This window comes from Chiloscyllium plagiosum, unplaced genomic scaffold (assembly GCF_037043375.1).
Source record: "Chiloscyllium plagiosum isolate Xiang-an unplaced genomic scaffold, Cpla_swu_hap1 HiC_scaffold_22, whole genome shotgun sequence".
In the NCBI taxonomy this organism is placed as follows: domain Eukaryota; kingdom Metazoa; phylum Chordata; class Chondrichthyes; order Orectolobiformes; family Hemiscylliidae; genus Chiloscyllium; species Chiloscyllium plagiosum.
Window position 1 is genome coordinate 52612690 of NW_028270160.1, and position 22920 is coordinate 52635609.

At 39.8% G+C, this 22920-nt stretch overlaps 1 protein-coding gene across 9 annotated transcripts in view; it reads right to left on the reverse strand.

Annotated features, from left to right (window-relative positions):
- pcdh15b (protocadherin-related 15b) overlaps positions 1-22920 on the reverse strand; it is a 1538224-nt gene that overhangs the window by 338934 nt on the left and 1176370 nt on the right. For all 9 annotated transcript variants that reach the window (XM_087999065.1, XM_087999066.1, XM_087999064.1 and 6 more), the window contains 2 exons: positions 20454-20647; positions 17701-17833 (listed from right to left, as the gene is read on the reverse strand). In XM_087999065.1, coding sequence (XP_087855191.1) covers positions 17701-17833; positions 20454-20647 — 327 coding nt within the window. The remainder of the gene's footprint in view (positions 1-17700; positions 17834-20453; positions 20648-22920) is intronic.

Sequence of the window (22920 nt, forward strand, 5' to 3'; positions counted from 1 at the left end):
TCGGAGGGATGTCAGAGGTAGGTTCTTTACACAGAGAGCGGTGGGTGCATGGAATGCACTGCTAGCAGTGGTAGTAGAGTCAGATACATTAGTGATATTTAAGCAACTTTTGGACAGGCACATGGAAGATAGTACAATGAAGGGTGTGTAGGTTGGTTTAATCTTAGAGTCTGATAAAACATTAGCACAACATCGAGGGCCAAAGAGCCTGTACTATGCTGTACTGTTGTATGTTCTACGTTCTATTTAACGTTTGGGAAGGACAAAGAGCAAAAAGAGGTAGGATAGTATTGCTTGTTTAAAGAGGATATTAATACAATAGTGAGGATGGATATTAGTTTAAGTGAAGTAGAATCTGTACAGGTAGATCTTAGAAACACCAAGGGACAGAAAATGATACTGGGATTGTATATAGACCCCAAACTTTAGTGGGATCACTTGGGAAGACATTAGACAGGAAATTAGAGGCAAAAGAAATAAAGGGACAACTACATATATAAAACTGTGCAAATTAAATCAGTAATAATAATGTACAGGAAGAACTTCTAGAATATTTACAAGAATAAACATATTTACATCAAAATTTACATATATTTATGGATCAATATGTTGAGAAATAAAGAATGGGCCATCCTAAACTGGATATTGTATAATGAGAAGGAAATAAATGACAATCTAGCTTTTTAAGATAGAGAGTGATGTGGTTGATTCTGTCGTTTATATCATGAATTGAAGTAAAGCACAATGATATGAGGTCCCAGCTGGCTATGTTGAATTTGGGAATTTTACTTAACAGGATGTCAGTAGATAGATAATGGCAAACATTTAAGGAATGCATGGAGAAACTGGAAGAGTTGTTCATTCCTGTTTGGCATAAAAAACAAAATGGGAAAGGTGGCCTGACTGTGGCCAAGATGGGAACTTCAGGATAATATTCGATCGAAGATGGATTAGAGATTATCCAAAACAAAAGGCAGCAGACTTGAGGATTAGAAACAGGATTAGAAATTTCAGCAAAAGAGGACAAAGGAACTGATTAAGAGGGTGAAAAGAGATTACAACAGTTAGATGGGGAGCATTCAAACTGATAGTAAAAGTTTCTATAGGTGCGTGAAGAGAAAAAGTTTAATTAAGTTACATGTAGGCAATGTGACAATTAGAAAAGATTATCGTACAATAGTGAAATTAGACAGGCAGATGACTAAAGTCAACATGCCTGGGAGCCAATACGAGGTGGTACAAAATTATGGTAATGTGGAACATGGCAAAGGGTCTATGACAGCAGAAAAAATAACTAATGCACCTGTTTGTATGTTACGGGACAAAATTAACAAATATATGTCTTCACGCCTATCACAAATAATGATTCAGTTTTTCTCATTGCAGCAGAATACTCATTTAAATCCAGTAAATGATTCTCTCATATAAACTTCCAAAATCAATATTAGTACCTCAACACAAAGGTATTACACCATCCACCTTCAGAAAGGAAACCCAAAGATCCTGTTTCAAGTGCCAGAAGCATGTAATAATCTAATTCATCCAGTCTTCAAATTGTCTCCCTGCAGAGGTCCTGACACAGAGGATTTCCTGGGAATTGCTGAGGAAATTTAAATTTTTGATAGGCAATTCCCTGCTGATTCAGATCCTGAACGAACATATGTATCTGTCACTGAACTAGAGCATCTATGAGACTTAAATTATAGTTACTCAAGAAAGTATGAGATCATTTAAAACCTTGTCTAACATCTGGGTAACTACATAGCTGACTATCCAATCACCAGACAAACACACCCCATAATCTTACCAACCCAATTATACCTCGATTGACCCCTCTACCCAAAAGACAAACCACCTTATCCACTGCCCATCTGCTTGATGACACACTGTACCCACCTGGCCAACTTACCAACTGCCCTTCTTTACTCACTTGCCAGCTCAGTGACCTACTCATCCATTCAATAACTCATAAGGATGCAACCTTTTAACTTAACCAAACATGGCAACCACTGCCAAACCTCCTTGAATGCTGCTGCTATCTAAAGGATTTTCTGAGGAGATGCTGCAGTATCCATTTCTGCTGCAGCTCAGATTGGAAGAAATGAGTAGTAGCACTGGTTCAGGCAAAGCTTCAGAATGCAATGTGTATTCCATTGCCAGTGACCAGAAGATTCAGGCCACAGCCTCCTCTTTGGCCCTTCCTACTTGCAACAAAGATTGAGCAATGTTTCCAGAAACAACTGCCGAAAAAGAAGTTAAGATGTAGCCCAAACTTCAGGTGGATGTGAATTTGCCATTGGTAGAAGTCAGGATACATTTGGAATAGGTATGGGAGTAAGGAAAATCCAATGCCACTCTGACTGAAATTTAATCAGGACAGACATCCTATCTGGCTCTGATACAGTTGTCACAATAGTGCACCTGAAGTGCAACAGACATTGTGAAGTGTAGGGTTCCTACCGTTCATGTGCATCATTTGCAGTTTCACAAGAACAAAAGATAACCAATGTAACACTTCATGTCCAATATTTAGTTTGCTCATTTATCACAGAAAAATATAATACAGAAAGAAATCATTCAGCGCACTGTGACTGTTCCACCTCTTTGGCAGAGGTAACCAATTAGTCCCACTCCCCTTTCTGCACATTGCCCTTTTACTATTTACCTAATTCTCTTTTGGAAACTATTACTGACATTGCTCCTATGACCCTTCCGCTACATGACTACTTGGGTATTCAGGATAACATCTCGTATCTTTGTCAAGTTGCCATTCAGAGAAAGAAATACCTTTTCCTGCTTTCCCGTCGCTAAGAAACTGTATTCAGATGACTGCATTTGAAAACATCATCTGTCACATTTGTGGACAGCAAATTAGCTGAAGTCAGACATATTCCCAGAAGGGCAGTAGAGAGGTCGTGCTGAATAGAAGTTCAATACTGCTGTAAGTTCAACCACCAGTCTTCATTGCTCATTGTGTCTTTAGGTCTTATTGCAACAGCTGGCATATGTCAGCGATAAGCTCCCATTGTAGTCTTTCAGACATGTTGACCCTCGAGTGGTATACTATTGCGATTATGATGGGGCCATTTTCTGTCTCCCTTTCTGCAATAGCCTCTGGAGCACTAGATGCTGAACGCTTCTGTCAGCTGTAGTTTATCAAGGAGATTGACACGGGCTGCTCTCCGGATATCCATATTCATTCTTAACTGTTTAACTATTTCATAGCTGGTCAACAAGAACAAAATGGTTTGTATAAGAGAATCAAAGCACGGGGACAATATAATTTAATGATTTGATTCATACACAACAAAGGTACAAACTTCACATGCTCACAAACTCTCACTACAATACATTATTTCATACTAAACAGTGTGACTGGAAGTTATCTTTTCTTAGCTTAAAAGGTGAGGATAATTTTGGACCAAAATTCAATTGCCATGAAGCTTGTCAGAGAATTTCCAATTTTTTTTTGTGGTACTTAAATTTTAATTAGCGATCAAGCTTACCTCTGAGCTTGCAATTTATTACATTTGTCAATGCATTAGTACCCCTGCTCACTTCTACTACAATTTCATCCTTAATTCCACACAGTTTCTTCGTGGTTAGTACTGCTGCCTCACAGCACAAGGGATGCAGGTTTGATTCCACCCTGACTACTGTCTGTGTGGAGTTTGCACATTCTCCCTATGTAGAGACTCATAGGGCCATTGTCATAGGGGATTCTACTGTAAGGGGAGTAGATAGGCGATTCTTTGGCCGGAAACAAGACTCCTGGATGGGATGTTGCCTCCCAGGTGCTCAGGTCAGGAATGTCACTGATTGGTTGCAGAGCATTCTGAAAGGGGAGGGTGAACAGCCAGTTGTCTTGGTGCATATAGGCACCAACGATATAAGTGAAAAATGAGATGAGGTCGTAAAAGCAGAATTCAGGGAGCTAGGAGAGAAGTTAAAAAGGAACACCTCAAAGATAGTGATCTCAGAATTACTACCAGTGCCACATGCTGGCCAGCGTAGAAATGAAAGAATAGGTAGGATGAACATGAGGCTTGAGGGATGGTGTAGAAGGGATTTGTTGGACATTGGGACTGGTTCTGGAGAAGAGGGGAGTATTACAAATTGGGTGGTCTACACTGAACCAGATTGGAACTAATGTCCTTGAGGGAGTTTTTGCAACTGCTGCTGGGGAGGTTTTAAACTAATGTTGCCGGGGGCTCGGAACCAGAAGAGAAGACAAGTCGACAGAGAGTTGGAAACTGGCAACTGTAAGAATCATGAAGTTAGCAATAATAAGGGGAAGAGTAGGCAGAGAGCAGATGAACACAAAAGAACTGGTGGCCTGAAATGCATATACTTCAATGCAAGGAGTATAGTGGGTAAGGCAGATGAATTTAGGACCTGGGAATATGACGTATTGCACTCACAGAAACTTGATTGAAAGAAGGGTATGATTGACAACTAAATGTTCCAGGATATAGACGCTTCAGATAGGACAGGGAGGGAAGTAAAAGTGGGGGGAAGGAGTTGCATTGCTGGTCAGGGACGATATCACGGCTGTACTAAAGGAGGACACTATGGAGGGCTTGAGTAGTGAGGCATTATGGGTGGAGCTGAGAAATAAGAAGGGTGCAGTTACATTAGTGGGGCTGTATTACAGGCCTCTCAACAGTGAGCATGAGGTAGAAGAACAAATAGGTAAACAGATTATGGAAAGATGTAGAGGCAACAGGGTGGTAGTGATGGGAGATTTTAATTTTCCCAACATTGACTGGGATACACTTAGTCTCAGAGGTCTGGATGGGGCAGAATTTGTAAGAAGCATCCAGGAAAGTTTTCTAGAGCAGTATGTCAATAGTCAGATGAGGGAAGGGGCCATATTGGACCTGGTGTTGGGGAATGAGCCAGGCCAGGTGGTAGAAGTTGCGGTGGGGATTTCTTTGGGAACAGTGACCACAATTCTGTAAGTATTAGAATACTCATAGACAAAGATGAGAGTGGTCCTAAGGGAAGAGTACTAAACTGGGCCAAAGCCAATTATATCAAAATTCAGCAGGAGCTGGGAAATGTGGATTGGACACAGTTATTTGAAGGTAAGTCCACATTTGATATGTGGGAGGCTTCCAAAGATAGGTTAAAGATAATGCAGGATAGGCATGTACCGTTGAAAGCAAGGGATAGGAAAGGCAAGATTCGTGAACTGTGGATGACAGGAAAAATTGTATGATTAGCCAAGAGGAAAAGGGAAGCATACATAAGGTCCAGACATCAAGAACACAACAGGCCCTGGAGGAATATCCAGTGAGTAGGACCAGTCTTAAACGAGGAATCAAGCAGGATAAAAGGGGTCATGAAATAGCTTTACCGAGCAGAATTAAGGAGAATCCCAAAGCCTTTTATTCTTATAAAATTAGAGAAAGGATTGGTCCACTAAAGGATAAAGAAGGAAGGCTGTGTGTCGAACCTGAGAAAATGGGTGAGATTCTGAGTGATTACTTTGTATCAGTGTTCACTGAGGAGAAGGACATGATGAATGTTGAGATTAGAGATAGAAGTGTGATTACTCTGGATCACATTGACATAAGTAGGGAAGATGTGTTCGGTAGGCTAGAGGTTATGAAGATGGACAAACCCCTAGGACCAGATGGGTTCTATCCCAGGTTACTGAGGGAGACGAGAGAGGAAATAGCTGGGGCCCTGACAGATATGTTTGTAGCATCTTTAAACACAGGTGAGGCACTGGAAGATTCCTCTGTCCCCCTGTACAAAAATGGTAGTAGGGATATTTCTACAGACCAGTAAGCCTGACGTCAGTGGTGGGAAAGTTGTTGGAGAAGGTACTGAGGAAGAAAATCTATTTATATTTGGAAAAGAATGGGCTTATCAGTGATAGGCAAAATGGTTTTGTGTGGGGGAGACCGTGCCTTACCAACTTTATAGAGTTCTTTGAGGAAGTGACCAAGTTCATAGATGAAGGAAGGGTTGTAGATATCATATACATGGACTTTAGTAAGGCATTTGATAAGGTTCCCCATTGAAAACTAATGGAGAAAGTGAAGTCACATGATGTGCAGGCTGTTCTAGCTAGGTGGATAAAGAACTGGTTGAGCAACAGGGCACAGAGAATAGTAGTCAAAGGGAGTTTCTCAAAATGGAGGAAGGTGACCAGTGTTATTCCACAGGGATCAGTGGCTGTGGCCACTGTTGTTTGTGATATATATAAATGATCTGGAAGAGGGCACTGTTGGTCTGATCAGTAGGTTTGCAGATGACACGAAGATTAGTGGAGTAACAGAAAGCATAGGGACTGTCAAAGAATACAGGAGAATATAGATAGACTGGAGAGTTGGGCGGAGAATTGGCAGATGGAGTTCAATCCAGGCAAATGTGAAGTGATGCATTTTGGAAAGTCTAATTCGAGAACGAATTACACAATAAACGGAAGAGCCTTGGGAAAAGTTGATGAGCAGCGAGAGCTGGGAGTTCAGGTCCATTGCACCCTGAAGTCGCTGCACAGTTGGATAGAGTGGTCAAGAAGGCAAATGATATGCTTGCCTTCATCAGACAGGATATTGAGTATAAGAGCTGGCAGGTCATGTTAACATTATACAAGACATTTGTTCGGCTGCATTTAGAATACTATATACAGTTTTAGTCGCCACATTACCAAAAGGATGTGGACGCTTTGGAAAGGGTGCAGAAAAGATTTACGAGGATGTTCCCTGGTATGGAAGGTGCTAGCTGTGAAGAGAGGTTGAGTACGTTAGGATTGTTTTCATTAGAAAAAAGGAGATTGAGAGGTCCCTGATTGTGGTAGACAAAATCATGAAGGATATATGATTTGGAGATGCCGATGTTGGACTGGGGTGTACAAAGTTAAAAATCACACAACACCAGGTTATAGTCCAACAGGTTTAATTGGAAGCACACTAGCTTTCGGAGCGCCGCTCCTTCATCAGGTGATTTTGACAATTGAATCCAGGGTGAAGGATTCAATAATGAGAGTCACACTTTCTCGGTGAGAGGTGAAAAGTTTAAGGGGGATACACGCAGCAAGTACTTTACACAGAGGGTGCTGGGTGTCTGGAATGCATTGCCAGCAGAGCTAGTCGAGGCAGACATGGTAGATTCATTTAAGATGCATCTGGACGGATGCATGAGTAGGTGGGGAGCAGAGGGACACAGATGTTAGGAATTTGGTGACAGGTTTAGACAGTGGATTTGGATCAGCTCAGGCTTGGAGGGTTGAAGGACCTGTTCCTGGGCTGTGAACTTTCTTTGTTCTTTGCTTATGTCTGCACAGGTTTCCTTTGGGTGCTCTGGTTTCCTCCCACAGTCCAAACATGTGTAGATCACATGCACTGGCCATGCTAAATTGCCCGTAGTGTCCAGGCAGATTGGCCATGGGAATTGCAGGGTTACAGGGATAGGGTAGGGGAATGTGTCTAGATGGGATATTCTTCAGAGGGTCAGTGTGGACCCAGTAGGTTGAATGGCCTGCTTCCACACTGTAGGGATTCTAGGAAGCCCAGCAGTCTGGCATTTTCCCTACCATCAAAACTGAGACAGCTTTGGTCAAGTCATTCCAATAACAGCTCCTGATTTTAACTGTGATATATTGTTCCTTGATCTAATAGTATTCATCTGGAAAATGTTCTGTCCTCTTCCAAAATCTCTACTTCTGGGATCATTCGCTGTAGGTATGTATTCACCTATTTCTACTATTACTCACTTCCTTTTTTTCCCCTTTTATGTTTGACCTCCTTTTCTTCCTTATGTATTGTACCCCAACAATAATTACTGGCAAAACACCAGTTTCAACATATAAACTGATGACACCCAGCTCGAACATTGCACAACACGCTGAATAATTTGGAATTGTCAAATTGCTTGTCCTCAATGGAAGAGGAAGAATGTTTTTCATCTGAATATTGATTTCATCAATTGCATCTTATTCATCCATTAATTGCCAAAATTTCTGCCACTTACGTCTGTCCCTGCAGACTGAACCTGATAGTGTGTAACTTCAGTGGGCCCCATAGCATCCTGACTGAGGTTATTGAACCTATCTACTCATCACTATTTGTTCATTATCATCTTCAGCTTCCTCATTTCATTTTTAAAATGTTGAAATATTAACCTTGCATTTATTATCACAAGAGGTGACTTGTCTAACTGAATACATTAAATGCACATTCTGATTTATTTAAAACTCTCACTGCATTCATATCCATATGTTCTGTTCACCCTCCACACCATTTTCTCTGAGCTATATTAGTTCCAAACCTAAAGTATTAACTTAAATAATCTTCTGTTTCTTTACAAGTTCTTCCACATCTTTTAACCATCCCACCATCACAGTCAGTCGAAATCTATTAGTTCTCTGACTCCATTCTCAGAACGCATATTGCCATGGGTCTGGAGTCATATGTAGGCCAGAAAAAATCTGCCATAAGGTCACATCTAACCTGGGTCACCAAAATATTGCCTGGATCGCTGGAATTCATAGTCCAGGGATAATATCACTAGGCCTCCCATTGAAGTTCCTATACCTGGTGTAGCGGCAGTGGCTGCAACATTCATTGCAGATGACTTTCTAAGATATCCTGGTGTAGCTCTGAACCTGGAAGATCAGGCTTTGCACTGTGCCACCTCAGGATGGGCAACAGCAGACTGTCTGGCAAGCCAATGCAAAAGCTCAGCTGGAGTGATAGTGCTGTGCGGATAAGTAGTGAGACGTGGCAGCAAGTTTGTGTTCTACAGAACCACTGACAGTCCACTGGGACAATGACTCAGCAACTCCCATCAAGTCCTTTTAAATACTCATTCCACAGCCAGGAAAACAGCAGTCTAAGACTACAAGGCAAAAAAAATTGAAATTTCATAACCTTAGTTTGAGTTTCTATGACAACATGCAGACATTGAATAACTCCTACTTGTTCTGCAATGGAATGTTGAGATATTGGGCATCAGGTGCTCGTTCATGGTTCAACACTGGAAAGGTTCAGTACCGAGCTCTGTGAAAGAGTGCAGTCAGATTCCTTCTTGATAGTAACAGTAGACTTTCTGTCCTGCCTACCATAGTGCCAAGCATTTCATTGTGCATGCCCATCAGGCTTTTCATGTATGCCACCCCATTAAAATCCTCACTTGAGGCCTGTGCAGTAAGACCAGAAAAATGACACCAACACTATTATTTCTCTATGTCCTGGATGCAGCTATGAGTGACAAGTGCAAACTAAGCCTTGATGCTACCCTCTAGAATAAATGTAGCACCAGTATCTGAACTGGTAGCTGGGCTGAGATCAAATCATGGTGTATAGCATCACTGTCCTATTCCTCTGGTGGATAGGGTGCTTTGATCTGAATGATGCCAAGCTTCTTGAGTTGTTGATGCTGTGCTTGTCCAGGAAAGTAGGCAGCATTCCACCATACTCCTGACTCGTGCCTTGAAGATGATGGGTAGAGTCTGGGGAGTCAGAAGGTCAGTCACTTGCTGTGGGATTCCTATCCTCTGACCTATTCTTGTAGCCACAAAATGTATATGGCTGGTTCAGTTCAGCTTCCACATCAAATATACAGCCCAGGAGCTTTACCTCCAAAGGTTCATGCTGGGAAAAGTAAGCCTTCCTTGGTGTCTTGTATCCTCTAACTGTAACCTCCTTCAGTGTCAAAACCCCCTTTTAATCCTAATCCCTACCGATTGCTCATCAACATTAGTCTCTCAAACTCAGTCCCCAATCTTCGCATGCCCCTCAATGCTAGCAGGCCTCAAAGATTCTCTAGGTTTACCTACAGTCTGGCTTCCAATAACAGCTCTGACTAACTCTTGAACCTACTGCTGCTGGGATTACACAGCTGTCAGCCAATTGATGGTACAGCAGGTCTATCAGATGGAAATTCCTCCCCAGAGGGTGGCAAATTAGCTTATTAACATCTGGTGAAGATTAGATTACATTTGATTCCCCACAGTATGGAAGCAGGTCCTTCAGCCCAATAAGTCCACACTGACCCTCTGAAGAGTAACCCACCCAGAAGCCTACCCTATATTTACACCTGACTAATGCACTTAACACTATGGGCAATTTAGCATGGCCAAATCACCTGACTTAAACACCTTTGGATTGTGGGAGGAAACCGGAGTAGCCGGAGGAAACCCACGTAGACATGGGGAGAATGTGCAAACTCCACACAGACAGTTGGATCGAACTCAGGTCCCTGACACTGTGAGGCAACAGTGCTCATCACTGAGCCACCGTGCCAACCCTCTAAATGGCTGCAGGGATACCCAGTTCCAAAGGAGTCAGTTTCCCTGCACAATCTTTGGGTAGCATGTCAGGATCCTTGGCATTAAAAAAACCCTGCTCTAAGTGTTTTTATAATGTTGTAGTTCAGAGATAAGCATTTAATTTTGTTTAAGTCATTCAACAGTACCTCGGCTTTATATTTTTCACAACATTTTTAAGGAAATAAAATATACTTTAGATGAAAAGTACATTTAAAAAATGTAAATGTTTCATGAATTAATGCACTGTCTGATATATAATCATCAGCACCTCTTACTTTATAAGATGGGCACTTAAAAGATGAGTATCTATAATATACCGTCTCTGTGTCTGGGTTTTCATGTTCTCTTAAAACCTTTGCTTGGAAAGAAGTAAATTATCAGCTGGAGCTGTCTGAACAGAGCAAAATGAATTAGTATAGTGTTGAAGCCAAAAAAAAATAGCTTAACAAACAGGTCATTAAATTTTTATTACAATAGACTTTGCATTCACTGGATCATATTCTGCTGTCTCTGTTATCCACATGTAAGGGAGTACCATCAACGTGAGGGAGCTTTTTGCCTAAATGAGTGTTTTTTTTTGATACACTCATAGATGTGGGCATCATTGGATGGGCAGCATTTATTGGGTATATCTGGAAATTTGGTGCCTGGTGGAAAAGAGACATTTTAAGTTAATTGTGCTACAAGAATGAAGGTTTGCTAAATGGAGGTTCTGTGAAATGGTTTGGAGGACGGGATTTTTTATCTCCAAGGCTTCTGCATTTGATTTCCAAATTTGTGCTGCAAAAGAAGCAGGTAAATCAGTAACTGATGTTATATAATTATCAGCATTGCATTACTTCACCAATATTGTGAAGTTTCTTGGCAGTGCTAAACTATGTGGGATATGTAAATGATTTCTAATCAACTTGTCCAGAGATGTTGTTATACACTTCTGGAGCAGGTGAGATTTGAACCTGGGCTTCCAGGCCAGGAGGTAGCGACACTACCACTGCAGCACAAAGGCTGTAATGAGATATAGGCTGTATAAATTGTGGATGCTGGAATTCAGAAACAAAAGTCGAAATTGATGTTATGAGGAAGTGGTATCCTTCCTCATCCATATGTGAGGATACTAGTGAGAGAGGGTCATGTCTTTTTATGGCTAGTTGGTGTTCACGTATCCTGGTGGCTAGTTTTCTGCCTGTTTGTCCAATGTATTGTTTGTTACAGTCCTTGCATGGTATTTTGTAAATGACGTTAGTTTTGCTCATTAATTTGCTCACTACAGATGAGGAAGGACACCACTTCAACAGGGACAATACATCCATCCTAGGACAAGCCAAACAAAGACACGCACGAGAATTCCTAGAAGCATGGCATTCCAACCAGAACTCTATCAACAAACACATTGAGTTAGACCCCATCTACCACTCCCTGAGAAAAGGAACCAGAAGTGACCTAACCACAGGAAATAACATCACCAAAGGAAATGACATCACCAACCCAAAGAAACCCAAACATATAAATAGAAATAGAAAGCAGGAAGTTTCAGCATTGCTTTGCATAAAGTCCACTGAAGATGTTACCTAGTAAGGTAACGAAATGTCTGAAAATCAACCTTTCAGCTCAATGAGCAAACCTACATCCATTAGTGGTAGCTGAACAGTGTTTATGCTGCGATTGCAGAATATGGAAGCTTCTGCATACTGGTGTAATCCAGGACAAATGTAAGTAAGTGTTGGTGGCTACAGGAAATTCAATTTATTGAGTTGGTCCAAACAGTAGATATTGTGGCACATCAGGGAAGGGATGAGTTCCCTGGACACTTTATTCCAGGACATAGTTACACCCCTTAGAACAGGATCTTCTGATTTGGTTAGCAGTCAGAGACAGGTGGGTGTGACTATATTTGAAGCAGGTAAGGTGACCCAGAGTGCAGGATCTCAAGGGCCTCAGCCTTTGCAATTATATACTGGGGGGATTTGAGGTTTTCTCAGCTTGTTTGGAAGAGAGTGACTGTTGCAGGGTAGATAAACTAGCCGGTTGTGGTGCCATTGTACAGAAAACAAAAATGAATCTAATGGTCGTAAGAGACAGCGTAGTGAGGGCAAGTGACACTGTTCTCTACAACAAAGAGAAAGAGTCCAGACTGCATGTTATCTACGCAGTGTCACAGTTCATTATTATTTCTCTGGGCTGGAGTGGAACTTGCAGTGGGAAGAGGAGATACCAACGGTCACGGTCCATGTCGGTACCAATGACCTAATTACAACCAGGAATGAGGTTCTATAAATGGAGTAGGATAAAGTAGATGCTATGTTAAAATCAGAACCTCAAAAGTAATAATCTCTGGATTTCAATTTGAGCCACATGCAAGTGACTGTAGGATGAATAAAATGAGGGAATCCAAGGTGTGGCTCAATGTTTGGTATGGGAGAAGTAGGTTCCAGGTCATGAAACAATGACACCAGTAGTGGGAAAAACTGGATCTGAACTGTTGGAATAATCAATGTTACACTCTGAAATTATTTAAACAGAATTCAAGACCATGTTTTTATGTGAGAGGTTTATTTCAGTTTAGCCACACTTCATAAAACTCACAACACACTGATTCCAAGCTTTCCATAATAATAAGTATTTTCTAATCAACCTGTTCAGATTATCATTCATCTCAGAAGCAGATAGGACTGGAAATCAGGCCCTCTAGACCAGAGATAGGGACACCATCTCTGCACCACATGAACTCTCAGTACCTCATATTCATACAACCAATTCAAACCAATCAACTCTTCATAACACATCCATCTTCTGTTCCCTCATTCCCTTAGGTTGCAGACACTCCTTAGGTCGCAGTCACTCCTTCAGACCATAATATATAATGACAGTCTACACCTGAACTATGTTGGAGCTCATTCTCACAAGGCACATAATTAGTGTGGTAGAAAAGGTTCTGAACTAAACAGAAGGTGAGGGATCGAGCCTTGTTTAAGTATAACAAGCATAAACTTGAGGGCTGAATATCAGATACTAATGCAGGAAATGAAGGTGAGAGAATGGCAGGAAGACCCCAATCCAACACTGGCACCTCTACATCATGGCAGGAAGTGACAGTGTGAAAAAAATCCTGAAGCTTTAAAGTAACAAAAAAACCAAAATCTCAGCACCTGAATGCATGTAACAAAGTAAACGATGTAAATGAATTGATAGTGCACATTGAAGTGAATAAATATAATCTGACAGCCAATATGTCTCATTATCTCTGTCTCTCATGGCTCTCTCTCTCTGTGTAATGGCAAGATCACAAGGATTTGAGTCTGAACATTAAGGGATATACGATATTTGAGAAGATTAGGATTCTAGGTGGACAGGTAGCACTCCTGATCAAAGATGGTATCGGTGCAATATTTAGAGATGACTTTGTGCCAGGAAATCAGGATATGGAATCAGTTTGGCTGGAGGTGAGTAACAGGTGTTGAACAAATCACTAGGGGAGTGATCCACAGATCCCTGAATAGCTCTCAATGTTGTCTTCTCTACATTGGGGAGACGGGACGCCAACTCGCGGAACATTTTGGGGAACATCTCCGGGACACAAGCCCACTGTCCTGTGGCTGACCATTCCAACTCCCCTCCCACTCCACCAAGGATATGCAAGTCCTGGGCCTCCTCCATCGCCAAGGCACCCAACGACTGGAAGAACAACACCTCATTTTCCACCTTGGGACCCTTAACTAGTTTCCTAATCTCCCCTCCCCCTATCTCATCTCAGATCCAACCCTCCAACTTGGCACCATCCTCTTGACCTGTCCAACCTGTCCATCTTCCTTCCCATCTATCTGCTCCACCCTCCCCACCAACTAATCACAATCACCCCTCACTTGCATCCACCTTCCCAGCTACCTCCCCCCTAACCTCACCCTCCAATTTATCTCTCAGCCCCCTTCCTCCCCCTCCTCTCAACATTCCTGATGATGGGCTTATACCTGAAATGTCGACTCTCCTGCTCCTCGGATGCTGCCTGACCTACTGTTCTTTTCCAGCACCACACTTTTCAACTCTTATCTTCAGCAACTGCAGTCCTCACTTTCTCCCCAAATAGTAACCACAATATAGGATGAATTATACATAAGGAAATATTGGATGCTTCGGATAAAGGGACAACAATAATTAGGGGTGATTTTCACCTATATACAAACCAGAAACCTCACATCAGTAGCAGGAGCCTCAATATGGATTTTGTGGAATGATATCTTACATCAGCAGCATCTGGAACTAACCAGAGAACAGGCTGCACTGGACTTGGTATTGTGTAACATGATGACACTAATTAATGTTAATTAATGACTTTGAAGCAATACTACCTCTTCGGTAGGAGCAATCACAATATGATTGACATCCAGTTTAAAAGCAAGAAGAATGTGTCTAAGATTAATAATTCAAACTTAAATAAGGGCAACTATATGGGCACGAAAGCTGAACTGATTGGGATTTTAGGCTTGGAGTTAGGTTAGTAGAGAAGCAGAGGTAAACGATTAAAGGGATATTTCAGAATAAGTATACTCCCACTGTAAAATAAAAATTCCAAAAAGAAGTGCAATCAGCTATGACTAACTAATATAGTTAAGGAGAGCATCAAACTTAAGGAAATAATTACAATTGTGAGTGGCAGGTCAGATAACTGGTCAGAATTTTTATCTGCACTCTGCATCCTTACATTTCAATTCCTCCACTCCACTATTCTCCCTCCCTCAATATCCCTGCCTCCCACCTTCTCTCTACTCAACATTTCTCATTTTCCCTTTACCTGAATCGAACTATTAGCAGTTCTGAGCTCTGTTTGACCTTAAAGCTGTTGATACACTGCATAGAATACTTTGAGAGATTGACAAGTATCAGTTGTAAAACTCTGGTTTGATAAGCTACCTTATGACAACAACTCAGTACATGGCTTCTCTGTGGCTACAACATTGAAGTTATTTTTGAGACTGACCAACATTACGCATGGTTTGTTGTGATCATCAGCACAGCTGGTTGTCTAAGCTTTCTTGCAAACATTCACACCTCATACCAGTCTGCTGCATAGACTATTAAATGCTATAGTTCAGTGAAGTAAGTGCAAATTAAAATCAAAGGCATATTTTTTGATTGCCTCAATTGATGTATTTTCATAATATTCAGCAATTCTGGACTTACAAAAATAAACGAACCAATAAATGAAATCCCCAAAGTTCTTCAAGGCTATGAGATTTAGAAGCAAATGTCATAGCTGTCATCAGGCAATGTTTTTTAAATAAGGTTCTCTAAAATAATGAAGTATACAAATAAAATCTGAACCACTTTTAGATAATATTTTTAATTTCAGCTGTGAAGCTGTGAGAGATCCAACCCACTCATTAATATTGTTTTCAGACTGTATATAAAAAAGACAATGAAAACATGGCTTGGCACAGTCACGTAGGTCAGTAGCAATGAAAAAGTCAAATTAACTTCACCAAAAGTATAAGCCATTAACCCAAAATTTCAACTGTGCATGTTAGTCTCCTGTAGGCTCTTAAAATTCAAGGAAGAAATTAACCAAGAAAATAATAAAAGACATAAAGACACAAAGAAATAATTACATTTGTATAATTTAAAAAGATATATTTGTGAGCACAGCATCTTAAGTTGCTGTTCCCATCTATACTTCTTTATGAAACCAACGACACTAAAGAAATACTTGTGTTCAAATTGAATATTAATGCAATCTTGACATCTACTTAAAGAAGTACAGGATGTAAGTGTATCAGAAACCAAAATTTACACAGAGTTGAAATGTTAATATAGCAAAACTGCTCTGTGTTAAAATAGCTGATTTTTGCAGTTCGTGAATAAGTGACAGTTCTTCCTGCCAACCCCAAAGAAAGTAGACACAAAAATATAGTAGACCCTGTCACATGAATTTCATACTTTACAATTTTAACTTAATTCAAGTGACAGGTCAACAAAGTCCCCACAACAGTGATGTCATTAGTCTGCTGAATAGCTAATCTCATTGAAGTATTTGCAAAGACAGCAAGTAGAAGGTTATAGGCATTATCATTATCACATTTTATAAACTTTACAGGGAAAAAAAATTATGATACACACAAAGGAACAAGATAGAAGCTGAGTGATCATGAAATTATAAAAAAAAATCAAATTTATTGTTTCTAAATTAAAGAAATATGTTATCCTGTAGACATCTGCCAATGTTCCACAAATTGTAAAATCATCTTTCAAGGCTGGAGGGGTTATTCATGAGTACTTCGGGGCAATTAAAAGATTGGTAACAAATGTTGGTCTTGCAATTGACATTCTCATCCATGGAAGAATAGAAACAAACTGTTGTGTCTTGGGACACAATTGAAAACCTGGTTACACCTCATTCCACAAGGTGTCACCTTTCAGGGTATTTTTTAAATAGCAGTTACAATGCTGCAAAAGGGAAGTTTCATGTCAGTTCAACTCATTTCTAAAGGGTGCTATATCTGGCGAGTTCAATGCCACAACCTTTAGGGGAACTGAAGACCACTGGCAGTAAAGTGTGAAAAAAATAACCTGTTGTCAGTTTCACATTTCTAATGATAGTGAGTGTAATTAACACTGATGATAAAACGGAACAGTGACATTTTTTCCACCATTATAGTCACAAACATGGCTAATTACTTGCTTAGACTTTGGTCAGCATTAAAAACATGAACTTCAATTTATTTTTCGAAAGAGGCGAGGACAGAGACATCACCTTGTTAGTCTGTCACATTTGTGAAAATTAAATTTGTTTATGTTCATTCTTTTTTGTAAAAAGCAAACATTTGATGAGGACACATTTAAGAAATGACTAAATCACCTTTCCCAGCTGACTAATAGCCACAGCTAACAGATCCGCCTCAGGATCAGATGACTGATATATTCAACCTAGGTATAATGACCCATGATGAATTTGGAAATAAGCCCATTACATCTCATTTAAAGGCAGCTGTATAAAGAACAGAAGTGTACAATATTGACCAAAAACCTATACTGATCAAGACATACAAGGATCATAATAGTGTGACCTCTAAGACTGCAATATAATCATATTGTTTCCTTTTCTGACATCTTTTGCTAAAGTTAACACTGATACTGAACCATCAGTAAAAAGCTATTAATTGCTACACTTCTGTTATATTCAAAAGCTGTTTAAATAGTCATGTGTGATACCATACCAAAAATGTTTGGTCTGGTGAGACGCCTATCTGGCTACGATACAGAAAAATTACCCACCTTTGTGTCATTTATAGAGTCATTATGTCATTAGCAGTTCAGCAGCCAATGAATTTTAAATCTTCTATAAGAAATGATCAAACAAATGTTTGTTGTCTCAAACAGCGATAGCAAACATTAGACAAAAAATAAGTAGGTTAGAAACAATTATTTACCCTCAAATTCAGCAACGTTGCCCCTGTTCTCATAGCTTCACTCACTTCAATGTTGTACAGCATTTGTGGAAACCTTGGAGGACTCTGGTTGTTTGGAGGAAGAACCTCAATATAGACTGTAGTAATTGAGCTTCTGCAAGGAATTTGACTGCATTATCAAAAACTGCATGATATACATATCAATATTTTGAAATACCCTCGGGAAATCTGGTTAAACAAAGCAAAGCAAAGCAAAATTAAATAAAACTTTGTACTGAGATTGCCACAAATTGTTTTGATTGTTTGAATTTGGAGGACCATGAAACGAATGATTCAGTTCCAGAAAAAATATAATAAAACATAAATTAATCCATTACACTATTCTCTTAAAAACATAATAACTTGACAAGCAACTCAACAAAATCATAAAAAAGAACACTTGGTCTGTCAACGCTCCTTTTCCTGCATATTTCCTACGACTTAAAGATGTAGTCACAACTGTGACAATGCTGCGGCTTTAAGAGGTGTATTTTGCCGTGGTTTCTTTTAAGAGAGAGATTGAATGACAGATGAAGAGCAGTCTGTGGTAACTTAAACAGCTTGTGAGGCCTTGGATCTTTTTTAAAGAAGTTACAACAATAGAAGCAGCCTGTTTGGGTGTGGTCAGCTTTCACAGACCAGGTTTTTTTAGGTTTTATTTTAGCTTTTAGATTCAGAAGCGAGTCTTAAAGAAATAGAAGCTATTTTTCCCGTCAATCAGTTACAGCTCGAAGCTGGTGTTTCTTGTCCTACTGCAAGCATTCCATGTGAGTAAATCTGTTTCCTGAATTTGCTTTTTGCCAAGAGGTGGGTTTATGGGATGTTACTATATTGGAACAGTTAATTAGTAATAGTTACTCTATCTATTATACTGTTAAGGAATTCTTTCTTTTATTATGTTTTAACTAAAATGTTTGAATGAATTGTTTTTACGTAATGTCGAGTAGCTTGACCAGTCGAATTGCATCTAGAACATAACACTTTACATTTGCCTTTAAAATAAGAAAGGTTATGGTCTAGGCTACATTCTTAAAATATTTTGAGGGGTCCATAACAGACCATAATGTCAATGGGTTGTGGTTTTATGTTGTACTGATGTTATAGTTACAATGCAAATTTAGCTTCCATCCAGGGACAGAGCCTGACCTGAAACTGTAAGAGAGTGGCCTAACAACCCTTAGAGTCAAATTATGTTTTTACCTGTGAATAATATATCACAAGTTGAACACCTGTACAAAGTCAAAACAGCTGTCTCCTACAATCATGCTTGAATGTGCTTTCCTTGCTCCAATAGTGCAAACATAAATCATCTTAGAGTATGGACAATACTACTGTAAACTTTATTTTCCTTTCCATAGTTCACCTCACACCAAACGATTACTGCAAGAGGCATCCAGAAGTGCATTATAAAGAGTGATGTTGTATGTGGGGGATGCTTACTGAGGGGGAGTTGTCACAATACTATGTCATCAGAGGTCAAAGATATGGTAATAAATAACATGAAATGGTCTCTTACATTAGCGTGTATTAAGAATTAATATCATCTATACATTTAATGTGATATTTCACAACTTTTATCGAAGAAACACTTCATTAAGAAAAAAAAAAGTGTCCATAAGAAGGATTCACTATTTGTGACCAACTAAGGACATTAAGGATGGTACAAAATTGAAATATAAGGTATACAAATGTCCTGAAGAGTAGTGGAAGGTGAGAAATTGGTGAGTAATTTTGGAATTTGTATAGTGAACCATAGGTATGCCATGAATCAGTGCTGGAACCCCAGTAATTTACAATATGTATATATATATATATATATGCTTTGAATGGAAGGACAAAGTATAATATTATCAAACTTTTTAATTAAACAAACAAATGTTGGAAGTCATGAACACATTAAAAAATGTCTGCCAAAGGATATAAATAAGTTAAAGTAAAAATGAGAGAAAATGTGAGAATAATCTATTTTCACAGAACATAAAATTAAACATTGTTTCAATACAAAGAGATTACAGCAGCTTGTGGTATAGATGCATCTGGGTATCCTTGTGCATGAATCACAATAAATTGGATACAGACACAGCAAATGATTAGGAAGGCAAATTGACTGTTGACATTTATTGTAAGTCGTGACATATCAATGTAGAGAACTCTTCCTGCACCTGTATAGCGTATTACTGTGTCACGGCTACTGCATAGTTTTAGTCTTCTTCTTTAAGGAGGACGTACATGCACGGAAAGGACTTCAGAGAAGGCTCACTAGATTGATTCCTAAAGGGGTCATCTTATGAGGACAGGTTGAGCCTACAAACATTGGGGTTTAGCAGAGTCACAAATAATCTTTATGTTTCTAAGGAGGTTTGACAAGGTGGATGCTGAGAGCATGTTTCAGGCAAAATCCAACATGGGGATGGGAGTGACTGCTTGAGAACAATCGGTCACTCATTTAAGACAGATGAAGAGGAATGTCTTCTTTCAGAGTGTTCTGAATTTGTGGAATTGTCTTAAGAAGAGCTGTAAGGATTAAGTCATTGCATGTATTCAAGGCACACGTGAACAAGTTTTTGAATGTTAGGGAAGTTGAGCGTTCTGGGGAACAGAGAGAAAAGTGAACTCAGTCAAGACCAAGTCAGACATAGTCACTTAATATAGTGGAGCAGGCTCGAATGAATGTGCAGCTTAGTCTTGCAACTGTTCTCCTGTTATTACATATAATTTACTTTTGTAACACGTACCTCCTTTCAGCCAGCCTGGCATTATCTGTTGCTTTGACAGTAAGGGCATAAATCCGACCAACATTTAAACTAACTCCAGGAGCAATGGTAATCAATCCACTGCTGTTACTTATTACAAAGTCACCATCATCGCCAGTCACAATTTCATAAATAATTTGTCCGTTCTTCTCTTCATCAGCATCAGATGCAGTAAGCTGAAATGCAGACAAATCAAAGAGAATATTAATATACTAATAAATTTTAGTGCTATAAAAATTGTACAAGTACAAATAAATTAAAGAATCAATAATATTGACTTGTAGGCAAATTAATACTAAAACAAATTAAATTTTAACATGATTACAGATTTGCTCAAAAAAATTATTTGAGGTCCTTGTTGGTCATTATTTTTTAATCCAGGTGGAGAGGATTGCCTGCTGACTGGAGAACTGTGGGAAAGCTCCATGTCACCTCCTCAGAGGAGGAAGTACCTGGCAGTCAATTAAGTAGTCATTGTTTGGTCATTCATGGGATTGAGGACCTGAAATCCCAACACCATTATTACTGCCAGTGAATCAGAAGCTACTTGCTCCTTTACCCTGCCAGTACCAATGGCGGATAGATCTCACTTGCCAGCAACATCCCAGAGAACCCAGGCTCAGTGAATAATCCATATCACAGTTTGGTGAGGGTGTTACTTGGTTAATGGGAATGATAGGGAGTCACTGGCTAGTGAAGGGGAGTTGGTAGAAAGGCAGAGCCCTGTTTGAGTAGCTGACAATGAGGAACCTTCCCAAGACCTGCTCACAGACACGAGGGCTTGTTTTTTGGGTATTCTGCATGGCAACTGCTCCACACATTGCTAGCTGAATGCCAGTGATGGGGGAATGAAGCCTTTATGTAGGCAGGAATTGTTCACTTCAGGATGTGAATTGGTCCAGAGATGAGAAAACTGTTGATGAGTAGAGCAGAATTATACAATTATTTACAGACTAGAAGGAGGCCATTCGGCCCTTAGTGCCTACACCGACTTTTCAAATAGGTATCATCACTTGGTGCCAATCTCCTGCTTTTTCCCCACACACTTGCACATTAATTCCATCCAAATAATAATCCATTACCCTTCTTGAGTGCCTTAATTGAACCTGCAACCACCAAATTTCCAGATAATACATTTTATACTCTCACCACTTGCTGAGTGAGAAAGTTTTTTTTGTCCTGGGCCTAAACTTAATTGGGACAGAGGCAGGAAGATGGCAGAATTTGCATCTGATATCCACCTGCAAATAATCCCATCAAACTCACTCCACAGGAGAGTAACAGAATCTGCTTGTAGATTTCATGTCTCTGATGTTGGTTCAAATCCCACCATTTCAGATGAAGAGGTTTAAATCTAGCAGAATTGAGAATTGAAACCAAACCTAATGGCAACTATGCAACCACTGTTAATAGTCATAAAATTGTCCAGAAGTGTAATATCCTTTAGAAAAGAAATTCTGGTTCTGACCACAGATCCACAACAATGGTTTTGATTCTCAACTGCGCTCTGGGCAATAAATGCTGGCTTAGTCAGCAACACATCCCTTGAATGAATAATTTTTAAAAAATATTATCAAAGTTGCAAACTCTCTACCACACATATCGATTGTTAGCAATGATATTAAGGGAAATGTGAAACCAATATTTGCGCTAAACTGTACATTCACAATAAAACACTGGTAAATCCCTGAAAACGTGTTGCTGTCTCATTCAAAATATGGATTTCAGAAGTGTCAACATTTTGTCTACAAAGTAAATTCTGTGAAAACAAAGTTTTAGATGCTTATTGTTGTATTTGTAGACACTTCATAACCTACACTCCAACCTTTATTCCATGATGGCTGCTTAATCAGAATTGCTCAATGAGGGTAAAACCATTGATGCGGTGCACATGAATTTCCAGGTGGTGTCCAATACAATGCCACACAATAGACTTGGGAGGAAGGGAATTTTTCATTCACTTTAGAGATGTTGGGGGGGGGGGGTCACTGGCTGGTCAGCATTTATTCCTGTCCCTAGTTGCCCTTGAGAAGGTGGTAGAAAGCTGCTGCTTTGAACTGCTGCAGCTTACGTGCTATAAGTTGATCCACAATGCCTTTAGGAAGGGAATGCCAAGATTTTGACCAGCGTTGTTGAAGAACGACGATACATTTCCAAGTCAGGATGGTGAGTCGTTTAGAGGGGATCCTGCAGGTGCTGGTGTTCCTATGTCTGCTAGTCTTACCTTTCAGATGAAAGTGGTTGTGGGTTTGGAAGGTGCTGTCTAAGGATCTTTGGTGAATTTCTGCACTGCATCTTGTAGATAGTACACTCTTGTTGCCACTGAGTGTCAGCGGTGGAGGGAGTGGATGCTTATGGATGTGATGGAAATCAAGTTGTGGTGTAAATCCATCTGTGCTCTAACACTGCTCTGATTCTGTAATCAGGCTAAACTTAACTGTCGAAGAAT